This window comes from Anser anser (genome assembly GCF_964211835.1).
Source record: "Anser anser genome assembly, chromosome: 3".
Classification (NCBI taxonomy): Eukaryota; Metazoa; Chordata; class Aves; order Anseriformes; family Anatidae; genus Anser; species Anser anser.
In genome coordinates this window covers 27,041,681-27,054,010 of record NC_139722.1, presented here as the reverse complement: position 1 = coordinate 27,054,010, position 12,330 = coordinate 27,041,681, and the positions used below count along the sequence as shown (strand labels likewise).

At 37.0% G+C, this 12,330-nt stretch overlaps 1 protein-coding gene across 4 annotated transcripts in view; it reads right to left on the bottom strand.

Moving 5' to 3' along the window:
* Nucleotides 1–12,330, bottom strand: part of PRIM2 (DNA primase subunit 2) — a 120,968-nt gene that overhangs the window by 47,830 nt on the left and 60,808 nt on the right. For all 4 annotated transcript variants that reach the window (XM_083831353.1, XM_083831352.1, XM_083831351.1 and 1 more), the window contains one exon: nucleotides 6,319–6,386. In XM_083831353.1, coding sequence (XP_083687479.1) covers nucleotides 6,319–6,386 — 68 coding nt within the window. The remainder of the gene's footprint in view (nucleotides 1–6,318; nucleotides 6,387–12,330) is intronic.

Below are 12,330 nucleotides of genomic sequence, written 5' to 3'. Positions count from 1 at the left end.
ACATTAGGTGCCCAGCTTTTGCTTTTAACTATACAGACTTCTTGGATGAGGATCTGCAGTGCTGCAGAATAGGCCAGGAGAGATGGTCACAGCAGAACCCAACAGACATCCCGAGCTGACAATACAGCAGGCAATAAAGCAAGCACAAAGTGTCTCTGGATACAGAATATTGGACCAAAAAACAGTGCACACTCTGGATAAGAACAAATTTCTTTGATTTTGTAAATAGTTTGCAAAGATCGTTTCGTAAATCTTCTGGAGGCAGAAAAACATTATCTCCCGAAAAAAGAAATTCAGCTAAGTGATGCTACTAGGTGTTACTGATTATTTTGCAACCCTTCTACATTGTAATGTGTGAAAAACATACAGCTAAGAGTTGGTTTTACCACAGTGCAAATCACTTGCTTAATTATATGTGTATTCATTGGTTCTTTAATCTTGTTTTGGTATAAATTGGAGCACTAGACAAGCTTATTGTCCCTAATAGTTGTTGTTTTTCATTACACAACAGTGGATAAATAATTTAAAAAGAATTTGAGCTGTGTATGTCTATTATTACTGCTTTTACTGACGCAGCAGCTGAATTTCCTTGTAGAACCACATCTGCACCACTTTACTTAGACAAGCTACAAACAAAACAAAAATCACGGTCCCAAAGATATTACAATCTAAGCACAGAACAACAGAAAACTGCTGTTGCTTTGGCAACCTCATTTTATTTTGTATTACAACCAATTAGGGAAGTGACCATTCCGTCACTTCTCACATCCTCAGATGAGCGTCACTTCTCACATCCTCAGATGAGCGCTGGTAACTTCAACTGCTCTACCATTATCACTTCAGATCATCTCCTTGTACCCACCCTACAGTATTTATTAGGATCATGCCAGTAGAGGCATAAAAATTGCTCAGCTAAAGAAAAACACTTCCTCTTAAGCAAGCTAGAAAGGATCAGCCTGGGGAAGAGAGGCTTCAGAAGTCACTGCTGAAGAGAGCATACTCTTTGAAACTTCCTGACTCAAAGGCCAGCCACGGTAAAAACACCAAGTTTTTACATGGTAAAAACACCTTGTTTTTTCACTGCAAGGACAGAAAACTCAATGCCGGGGGAAAGGAGGAACAAGTAACACTTTTCAGACCCCGAAAGAATTAAATATTCCCCAACCAGTAAGCAAACAGGGAAAGTTTTTCACTATTTTTAGCTTCCTAACTTTTACGTTAAAAAGAAGCACATGGCCTCTGCAAGGTCAGAGTTTCTTGATTCCTGGCACCACTCACCACAGAGCTGAGCTCTACACGCTGCCTTCCAAGGTGACGCACTGCCAGAACACCTGTATCCATCCCGAGTATGGGGCCATGACGGAAGGAGCTGGGCATAAAGAGGCCAGCACTGGTAACTTCTGCAGGTCCCCTGACTTCACCACAAGAAATCAACACTTTACTGTCTTCATTGATTGCCATTATTTTCTCTACATTCCTACTGAAAACCTCAATGACCTTGCAAAAAAAAATTAAGAATATCCTTTGTTCTATGACTAATGGTCATCATTTTTTCACACCATTAAACATCGCCAAACAGCCTTCCACAACTAGTTTGAAAAAGCAACACAAACTGATCAGGCTTCCAACCACCCCCTCTCCTTTTTTTTTGTTTCTAGCTCTTGTTTTGGACTTTTTTTTTTTTTCCTAACTCCACACAGTTTGTGTGTGTACTTCCTGATCAAGTTTTACTCACCTAGAAATATTTATAGTTCTTCATAATTTCTTTTTGTGGCTTGCTGGAACATAAGCAGGCAATGTCTTCTCCTTTCACTTTAAAATAGCTTTATTTTTTCCTCCATAGAGAAATTCCTGCATCTCTCCACTCAGCCTGATTCAATCACTCCAGAACTGAAATCCAAAAACCTAGTAACCAAAAGAATTCTAAACCTATCTGGCAACTAAAGATCAATACCAAGTTCAAATAGCAATGCTAAATATTTTTTTTGTTGTTGTTGTTTTTTAATTCTTTGGTGAAGTTTTGTTGTTCATTTTGTTGTGTTTTTTTTTTCCTTCTTAATTAACACTTGCAAAGTTTTTAGATGTAATCTATTTTTAGACTTTCTTTCAAAAGTACTCCCAAGACACGTAGAATAAAGACAGGCATTCTTTTCTATGAAATTTGTATAAAATATAAGAATATTAATATAACTGATTCAAAGCCTGCCTTTAGGCAGATTGAAAAAAGGGAAGAAAATGCAAAGTCCAGTACAGGAGCAAAGTACTGCAATTTGGGGTCAAAAAGTGGAAACACTGAGTAGTTACAAAGAACAGAAACACTTCTATTAGCATTTACACATTTCTTCTTTTTAAGTTTATGTTCTTGCACAGGACACAGCTCTAAATACACTTTCCACAGGAAAGTGATTACAGATACATATTTTGTAAACATTTTAGCAGGCAAAAAATATTAAGTTTTGTAATGACTTTGGGAATCGGGTCACATTCTGCAGAATTATTAGAACAGTAGTGATGCTGGTTTGGGCAAACAACGCTAGGAAACATTTAAGCCATTAATGCAACACCATCTGCAAAATAATTTTAAAAATACAAAAGAAGAAAAGCTTATAAATATTTTTTAATTTACACAATTCACACAAAATGGGTCGTATCTGTGTGATCTGTATTATTCTTTCAGTGTCTGCTTTTAGGAATTCAAGAAATAGGGGGGAAATCAAAATTATTCATAATTCATGACTAATATCTGATATGTTTAAAACAGTAAGACACACAAAGCCAAAATGTCATAAAAGATAAGACGGCAATGCTTAATATTCATATAGTTAAAGATGTATTTATGATAAGCAAGCCAAGAAGAATAAAACAGATAACTAATGCTACCATTGTATGGTAAAATTCTCCTGTAATACTGAATTGTATTTCCTGTAATACTGCACGTCAAACAATTTAAAGTTCCACTAAGCCAAATAAAATACGTGGGCATTAAAAAAATTGCAAGATTACCCAATGCCAGTTTTGTAGTGATAAAGTCAAGTGCGGTTCATGGAAGAAACCTACTGAGGGGTCGTGACAACACAAAACACTTCTGAAGGTGCCTGGGAACACTTGAGGAAGGAGGAAGACCCTGAGCTGGCAATGGCTGGAGTTTAGGACATTGCTGCAGGTGAAGGAAGAGAAGCGCTACATTTGCTTACTTCTTGCTTTATTTCATGATCTACAGCTGTTCAGAGACAATGGCAGAAACAGAATGTTCAAGTTGGTGTCATTTGGTTTGACCAAGGTAAGTTGCTCTAAATAGTCTACACAGCTGATCACGTGTGAATAGGTTAATATTTCAAAGCTGGATTATAGACTCAGCTGTGACTGAAAATGAAGGAGACGACAGAATTAAAGATAATTATGTCTACTTATCGTAAGTATTCCATTTGCTAGGAGTTAAATTCTCAATGACCGCCCAAATGTACATTTGTATTGTTCTTGACCAGGAAGAAATCTCCATCATGTCCACATTTCCAGCAGTGGAATTTCTGTCTTTCAAATAAAGACCTGTAGGACTATTCTGGCAAGTGCAGTGTTTATGACACCACAAGATTTAGTGAGGATATGATGGACGCATTGCAGATGTTAATGATAGGAAATGACACCAGTCTATTATGGTGTGCATCCTTCTCTACTTACGAGACGAGCGTAAGCAAGAAGGAGGGTGGACATGGGGACATAAGTACTGCACTATTCTTTAAAAAAAAATAGTCTTGCAAAATAACTGGTTTCTGTACCGCATTTGAAAATTATCATTTGAGAACAGAACTAATAGAATCATGTAAACGTTGCTTGTAAAGGATGTTAGAAGACCACTTAGTTCCACAACCAACTTTAAGTGGGACTATGGCCAACACTGGTCAGGTCACCCTTGGCTTTTTCTAGCTAGGTCCGAAGAATTTTAAAAGACTCCACATCTCTGGGCAATATGCTGCATCATAATGCTAGCGGAGAGATTTTTCCTAATGTCAGATCTGAACCCCCCAAGCTGCTACATGTGACCACTGACATTTGTTATACCGATAACACCATCAAAAATTCCATACTGTGATGTTTGCCCTTACAGCTGTAGGCTGCTATGTGATCATCATTAAGCCTCCCTTCCACCAGATTAAACAAAGCCAATTCAGCCTCTCCTTTTAATTCACGTACAGGCACAGTCCTACAGTAGTTTGATGAGATTATGTATCACAACTTTTGTCTATCTTTGAGACTATTCCTGCTGAAGGTTTTAAACAGTAACGTCATAACCCTGTAATTTTACCACATAAATTCCTTTGAATATAGGAGCTACAAATGTGTTCTTCTCATGCATTTCGTCAAAGTTTCCATTTCTATTAAAATAGCTAGTTTTAGCAATTCAAATCTCCTCGTACAACCGACTGTGAGCACATGAAATCCCTGAACATCAAATAATAGAACTTTTTTTTTCAACTAAAAGTGTTTTAACTAAAATGTTCTCTTCCCTACCCACCCACCCCAGTCTAGTACAATCAGTATTAAAGAACGCCAGTGAAACAGAAGTGACAAAAACAGCACCTACGTCACAGATAAAGTATGTATTTAGTCTAAACTAGTCCAATCACAAAACATGTTATGCCCATTTAAAAAAAAAAAGCAGCATGGATTAAAATGTCTGTGCAGACTTAATCCTCAGTAAGGTAACCTCTTTTGAGGACTAGCTAATTTAAAAAGTCACAAGCAGATACGAATAGCTGCCAACAAATGTGCAGTGCATTAATAACCAAACAATGCTCTCTAACTTTCAATTGTATGCTTTTTTCATATGTTCCTATCTAAGCTTTTGCTCCCCTGATAAAGCACTATTGGCATATGCACAAAGTAAAATACTGCTCTAAGAATTCACACACTGAAGGAAAATAAAAGCCTACAACTAATATTCTCCTTCTCTATGAGCAAGATAAAGAAAAAATGAATCACAGATTCATGGAAATAAGTAACAGAAAATGCCTATTTGGTCATCTGTTTGTTCACTGCCAAAGCCTATTTTTTAAGTTGTAAGGCTTGATCTACCTTATTTATTTTAGAGGAACTTGCCAGAAGTCAATGAGGACACATTTGTGTAGTTTTTTCAGCTGGGGACAAAATGTACTGGGAACAGCTCCTCTGTTTTCATAAATGTAAAATAAAATTAACTCACCAGGTACGAAACATACACATTAAAGTTATTATTAAAATGTGCAAAAACTGCCTTTTTTGCATAAACATGGGATTTTAGATTCTATGAAACTTCAGATTCCTCAGTAATTACTTCTAGAGAGCATAATTTATCAAAAGTTAGCCTAATAGCTCTTCAGCTTCAAATGGAGAAAGGTATGCCACTGAGGCATGTTTTGGAAAATCCCAGCAAGATGTATAGTAATAAAACCATGAAAGGTTATTAGCATTCAAAAGTAGTCCCTAACCAGTAGACTAACAGTTACACTGCACTTTTTTCACTCGCTGCTCTTGAGCAAAGTTCAGTTATATGTCAATCAGCTATTTTTCCTATTCTCTACACTAAAGCAATAAAATATGAAGCTGTTCTTATGTAATAAAAACGATGAAAAAAATTTTGAATCAAAATAAAATGCTTGTGTTTTTTAGGTACAGATACCTCAAGCAGCAGAGCACCACAGGAAACGAACAGCATACTAACTAGGTCTGCATCCTAATTCAGGTACAGTGCTGGCATGATGGAGCCTCGCTGCTTCCATTTCTAATTCATTTAGCATCATTTCAGTGATCTTAATGCAGAGCTGTATAATGTTAAAAACAGAGCTTTCATTACGGACATTCAATATTCTACCTTAAATTTCTACCCTTAGAGATTATAAAAATTGCACTGCAGAAGTACCTGAGCAACCCAATCTAACTGGATTGGCTTTGAGCAGAGGCTTGATAATATGATCTCCTGAGGTTTGCTCCAAGTGAAATAATTCAATGATTGTAAAACAATGCAGCTCCCTCTCATTTTATGGTCTTTGTCTTCCTCCATACTATCATAGTAAGAGAACTCTCCCAAACAGCATAACATGGTAAAAAGCAATCACATTTATAAGAAAGATCTACACTTAACCTGAAAAAGATCTAAAGTATTTTTTCTTACTTTTCCCCAAACACATTCAAAGAAACAAGAATGCTTCTATTCCTTCCATTTTGTTTTTTAGTTTTGGTTGTGGTTTTTTTTTTCCCCAGTCAAAACCAATCACACAGATAAATCATCTGAAAAATCTGTAGGTGACTGTACTGTATGAGTAGAATAAGCCCCAGTGGTACCTGAGATGATTAAGCAGAGGTTGTAGTCTCTCATCAGACTGTATGGAAGGCAGTGATCGTGCTGTCAGCTAGAAGAAAACAGAAGTTCAATTAATAAAACATAGCTTTTAAAAGTACAGCACAAAGCAGGAATGATGCAAGAAATCACCCTGTATTGCTACCACTTTAAACATCATTCCTAAGACATACCTTCTCCTACTAAAAATGATTTGGCACAGCTTTCCAGAATCTGAAGTTAGCAGAAATATTTATAAATTAACAAAGTTAAATAGTGAAAAATAGTTTTACTAAAATTACAATGTTATTACAATGTTATTTTAATTAAATAGCAAGACATCACTGAAAGTTGAATACTTTTTCCAAACATATTTGGACTAGAAATCATACTTTACCTAGACAGCCTTCTAGCAACCATGTAATGTAAATATAGTCCATTAAGCTGTATTATACACAATTTACATACGTGTATAAAGATTTACATAACATTTAGCACTGTATGACTTTTATATAGATGTGCTTCTCTGTGCACACAGTTAGTGCTTTTCATGGGAATTGTGTGTATTTTGCAATTGGCCCACCTTAAACCAAATATGTAGTTTTTTCTTCTAAATATTTCAAGTGACTAGTTAAGACATTTAACTTTTTCTGAATAAAATACATTCAGTAGTATATAGATCAAATACACATTGCAGTATTTGATAATATTAGTTAATTGGCGTATTAAAAAATATATGTATTAAATTTGGCTGATATTACGTACGTATCTACCCTTACGTGTAAAGGCTACAAGCATAACAGTTCTGATAATGCTGATGTCTATCTAACATAATATAATATTAATATAGCATGCCTTTCATGATTCTATTGCTGCCCAGTTAGGTTGTATTTTGAAAACTATCTTCATACAAATTTAAAATGTCAGCTTATTTTACATTATATAAATCACCATCAACGTCTTAAGTATTTCACAGGTAACTTAAAGTAACGTGCATACAATTATATCTTTTAAGTCCTTAAAAACAAAAAACTTTTAGCACCAGCAATGCAGCTCTGTTAGTGTTTGCTGGCTCCAGCACACAAAGCAAAGCACTGAAGTAGGAGCGCTCCAAAACGCAGCTCCTCTAAGCCTCGGGTAACCCCCGCACACCAACCTGGTCCAACTGCTGCAATCAAGGGGGGTCACACAGTCTCAGCAATCCATTCATCTTTAAAACAGGCTGGTACCTTGGCAATTAAAGCATTACCTGCATTCCCTTATCATTCTTAAGCTAGATTGCGATACATATGGCATACTACGAATTCATTAAGCTTTATGTTATTTATTCAGAAGTTTCTTTTGAATAAAAACCTCATTTTCTTACTATTGAGTGCTAGAGGCCCATAAAGTGCTAACTAACATACTAGTTATTCTATATTCATGCCCTCTATAACAACAATCTAGTTTTGGTTTAAATACACTCAGACAACCAGAAATTTCTGAATAAAACTCAGAAGCCCTCTAAAAGCTAGTTGAGTTATGACACTTGGCTAAAAACAGAACAGAGTCTGAATTGCCTGAAACACCAGCTGCTTCTCTTGCTATTAATACTTAGCTGATACGCAGAACAAGATTTGTGTGCACACTCACATACACAGATTTTTCCCTAAGACAAGCATGTAGTATTTTTCTCAATACAGTACTAGGAGAACAAATTATCTTTGTCTGAAGCATCACCGAATGTATTGGCATGGCTTGCTTATATCCATTTCATATTGCTTAGAAAACTAATCCTTCATATTACATTTAATAAGGAAAAAACAGGTGGTTTTTTTCTTGATATAAACAAACATGACAAGACAATGTTTTTGAAAGTCACACTGGACAGTGGTATAAGAAGCAAACACCTTTCAAAGAACGGTGAAATTCAAAAACTGCAAAATGTTGATATTGTCAAAGATATATATGCAATCAACTATGTTGTATATAAACATTATCAATGAAGAGAGAGCTACTGTCTTAAAATTAATTTGGGAGCCTTGTAGGAACTGAGGTGGAACCAAGGACTGGTGATCTCTGGGTTTAATCAAGTTTTACTTGGATGTTGCAGTGAAAGAATAAAGAAGTGGCCTGTGCAGCCCGTTTCAGGAATCACTGCAAATGGTGTAATCCCTTCATCACTGCAAAGTATAATCCCTTAAAGTCACAGGAGAATCCACACCACACTTGTTTTTTTCCTTGTCTTTTTTTTTTCTCCTGTGATTATGGAATCTGCAAGTGTTAACAGCAAAATAAATCCTGATTTCCTCCTTTATGTTGCCTGGAAGGAGGGTATGAAGATTTCTGCAGAATATGCTCCTGTGAAAACGAGATCATCCATCTTTCCACGATTACAGCACACACTTCGTTAGGTTCGTTCAAGTATTTATTTTCAGGAAGACGTGGGATCCTCATGACACTGTTCATTTCCATCTAAAATGAAGCATCTCCTCAACACAGTCACTTGTTCCACAGCCGCCAGGAGCCTGTTTTGGTTTGCCAGGTTTGGTTCAGGACAGGAAGGTGCCTCTAGCGCTTTTCCAATATCGCTACACATTCTTCCCTTATAGAGGCACTCAAGAGCTACTAGAAAATCAGGTGTTATACAATTATGCAGAATGCGAAAATAATGAATATGGATATGACCAACTAAACACGATACACTAAATGCTACCTTTAACAGGAACGCTTCTTCAAAAGAAAAAGGGAGGAAAAAAATACACTCAGGAGTGTTTCTATGGATGATTCTGCACGGACAAAAAGAACAGACCCCAAGATATCAAGCCTTCCTCTTATTTATTATTCTAGTAAATAAAAGAAGATGCACATGGATCCTGTGTAAGGACAAAAGGTGGGGGGAAAAAAAGCAGAAAAGGAATGAAAAACCACTAGAGGACTCTCATATGAGACACCATTGCAGGCAATGCTGATTTGTTCAGCTGAACCTTAGAAGAGATTACCAGCCTGAAGCGCTGCCATCAGTCCTTTCTGTATCTCTTACAGGAGAGCAAGATATTTCCCTAAACAACTGCTACTCAATCATACAAACGAAGAACAAAAAATGAAAGCATTAAAGTGTTGAGTAAACCATTCTCACACATCTGAGTAATATATTGTGAATGGAAAAGCAGGAGGATTGATGTAGAACAATACATCCTTTGCTTTGAGCAGGTGACTCGGTAATGCCTATATGAAAACATAGAGTGTCAGAGAAGGAGCGCTTACAGGTCTGCTTACAGGTGTTTCACCCTTTGCAGAAATGAATCATCTTGTCAGCATCACCTTTTTTGAAACAGTAGTTTAATTTAACCCCAAAAGCATCTTTTACAACTACAGAAGGTATATTTTAACTTGTAAAACATTTCCTTCTTGCCAAGGCTTAAGATCTGAGCACTTGCTATCAGGTGTACTTTGCTTTCTCCACCATAACTTTGAAAAACGGCAGGCTTCTAGGTGGTACACTTTGGCAGATGGCCAAGTTAGCTGGCTTCTTCCTGGTCCTTGGTTATGGATGTTTTCGCTTAGTTGTACTGTCCAATAGGATTTATTTTTTTTTTTCCTCAAGAGCACTGTAATTCATGACAACATAGCAGCACAGTCATTTCCTTTTACTGCAGCTGCCAGGAGAACCCACTAAAGTTGTTTTGGTTTGTTCTGATTTGTTGTTATTTTTTTTTAAATAATTTTTATTGAAACAGCACGTTTTCCTTTAACTCACCCGGATTATAAAAATACGAGGTAAAAAATTTTTAATGTGTCTTTCCCCACAAGTGAATTTTTTCTGAGAGACACTGTAAATACAATTAGCTTTTACAAAGGTGGTGGTAAATTAACACCAGTGGTTTTGAACAGCTAGGAATTATCATAGAATCACAGTGTCTTTTAGGTTGGAAAAGATCTCCAAGATCATCAGGTCCAACCATTAACCTAGCAACAAATAATCAGCTAAAAATTGTCCTTTTTCAACAGCAATTTGCTATAAGAACATAATCCCAATGACAGAATCCCAACAGATTCTGCAGCCTTTTTTCCATCACTCTGAAACCAAACTTAAACAAATTCTTGCAAGAACAGCCTTGCCTTCACCTACAAAAGGCAGTGAGCACAAAGATCATCCAAACAGTAGAAAAAAACATGCTATTCAATGTTAGATACGTAAAAAAAAAAAAGACATCAAAACGTTGTCAAGTTAGGAAAATAGCTCCCACTCTAATCATGCGGAAGCAGTTTAATTTCGAGAGAACATAAAAGACTGCAGAGTTCAGATATTCCCAGCTGAGAGACCATGGTGATGAGAAGAGCAGGCAGAGCAAGCCTCAGACATGTGGGCATCTCACAGCTGACCCGAGATCATGGAAGCTGTCAGGAGAGACGCAGATCATTAAGGCAAACTAAGCACCACGTTGTCAATGTCACACAACATTTAAAAAGGGGGAATGGAGGAAGGATACTGAACAATGAGGAAAAGGTATGAATAAACTGAAGGCTGAGAAAACCTAGGTCCAGCTTCATGGAAACCTCCCACGATTCTCGCCCCCATCTCTTCAGGGAAGAGGAAACAAACCACAATCTTCAGGCATTTGAAATAACCAGCATTTCCAAGAGCAAGCTTTCCAGAACTTTGACAAAATTCAGTAATCTTTTTATACCGTCTTCTCAAAGCACAAGAGTAAGAACCTGGTTTCTATTTTCTATATATATTTATTTCCTGTATTTCTATATACACCCTATTCTTTATTTTCTTTATTTAGAGCTCTGTGCAACAGCCACATCTCCAGCGTGCCCAGTGCTGCGTTCATGGCAAATGAACAAAATGACATTCTCGTGCAGCACAAAGAAGGGAACGATTTGAGAATGTAGGAAGGAGGCGAGGACTGGAAAACTACATAAATATAAGAATTACTTCAGGTTTGGTTGGGGCATTTCAAGCAATAATGAAGGCAAAAGGATGACAACTCATAGGCTGACATCTAAGAAAGAATTTGTAGTTTTTTCTTGCCCCCATGAAAACTTGAAACAGCAAGTTATTGAAAACTTAGTACAAACTTAAAAAAAAAAACTGACAGAAAGCCTGAAGTTAAGTAGCAGCTCCACATGCTATCAGGAAGGCATTTTTATACACAGCAATTAAGAACAAGATTACCATGACTCAATTAACTTGTCTCCATTTTTATGGGTGTGAATTTCTTGATTTTGAGGTTACGATGTGAGAGCTATTCACTCTCTAAGTGATTTTCTGTGCAAAAAAGATAAGAGAATTTTTATTTTCACAAAGAGTTTGCTCTCTAGGCAAGATGTCCTAATTAACTGCATTGCGCAAGAAGATTTTAATATGCTGTCAGACCATTTGATGAATACATTTTTTAAAAATCACATTAAATTGGATATTATTTTGCAAAATGACATGGAAGACTTACAAGTAAAGCACAGCAAGAAGGGTTTTAACAAAGGTTACTTTCAGCTGAAGCTACTGAATTACTCCAAGCTTCTTCTGCAAGTAACCAGAAAAATAAAGTTCCGTTTAGAGGACGCATCAGAGACCCTGAAGTGTACATTATTACCAAGAGTATTTTCTTATCAGCTAGTAAGTATTCCCAGAACAAGTAGGGACATCTTGAGACATGCTGTCGGCACGCACATCCACCGCCTGTGATCTGCCTGCACACAATTAGTCAAGTCTAACTTTCCCCCTTTAACCTGAGAGCTCCCTGTGCTGGTGTTCATGCTGCTTCCTTCATGTTGAAATGAACATTGTATAGGCAGGCTTGGCGTCCTTTTGCCGCCTCAGATGTTTTCAAACCCAGCCAAGCACGACCATAAAGTACAGGACTCCTATTTAAAGGGTAGGCATTAGGAATCTCAAAAAGTGCTCAGTCCCTGGATCATTACCCTACTTTTCTCCCCCGTAAATCATGGAATCATAAAGCTGCTCAGGTTGGAAGGGATCTTAAAGACCACCCAGTTCCAATCCCCCTGCCATGGGCAGGGACACCTTC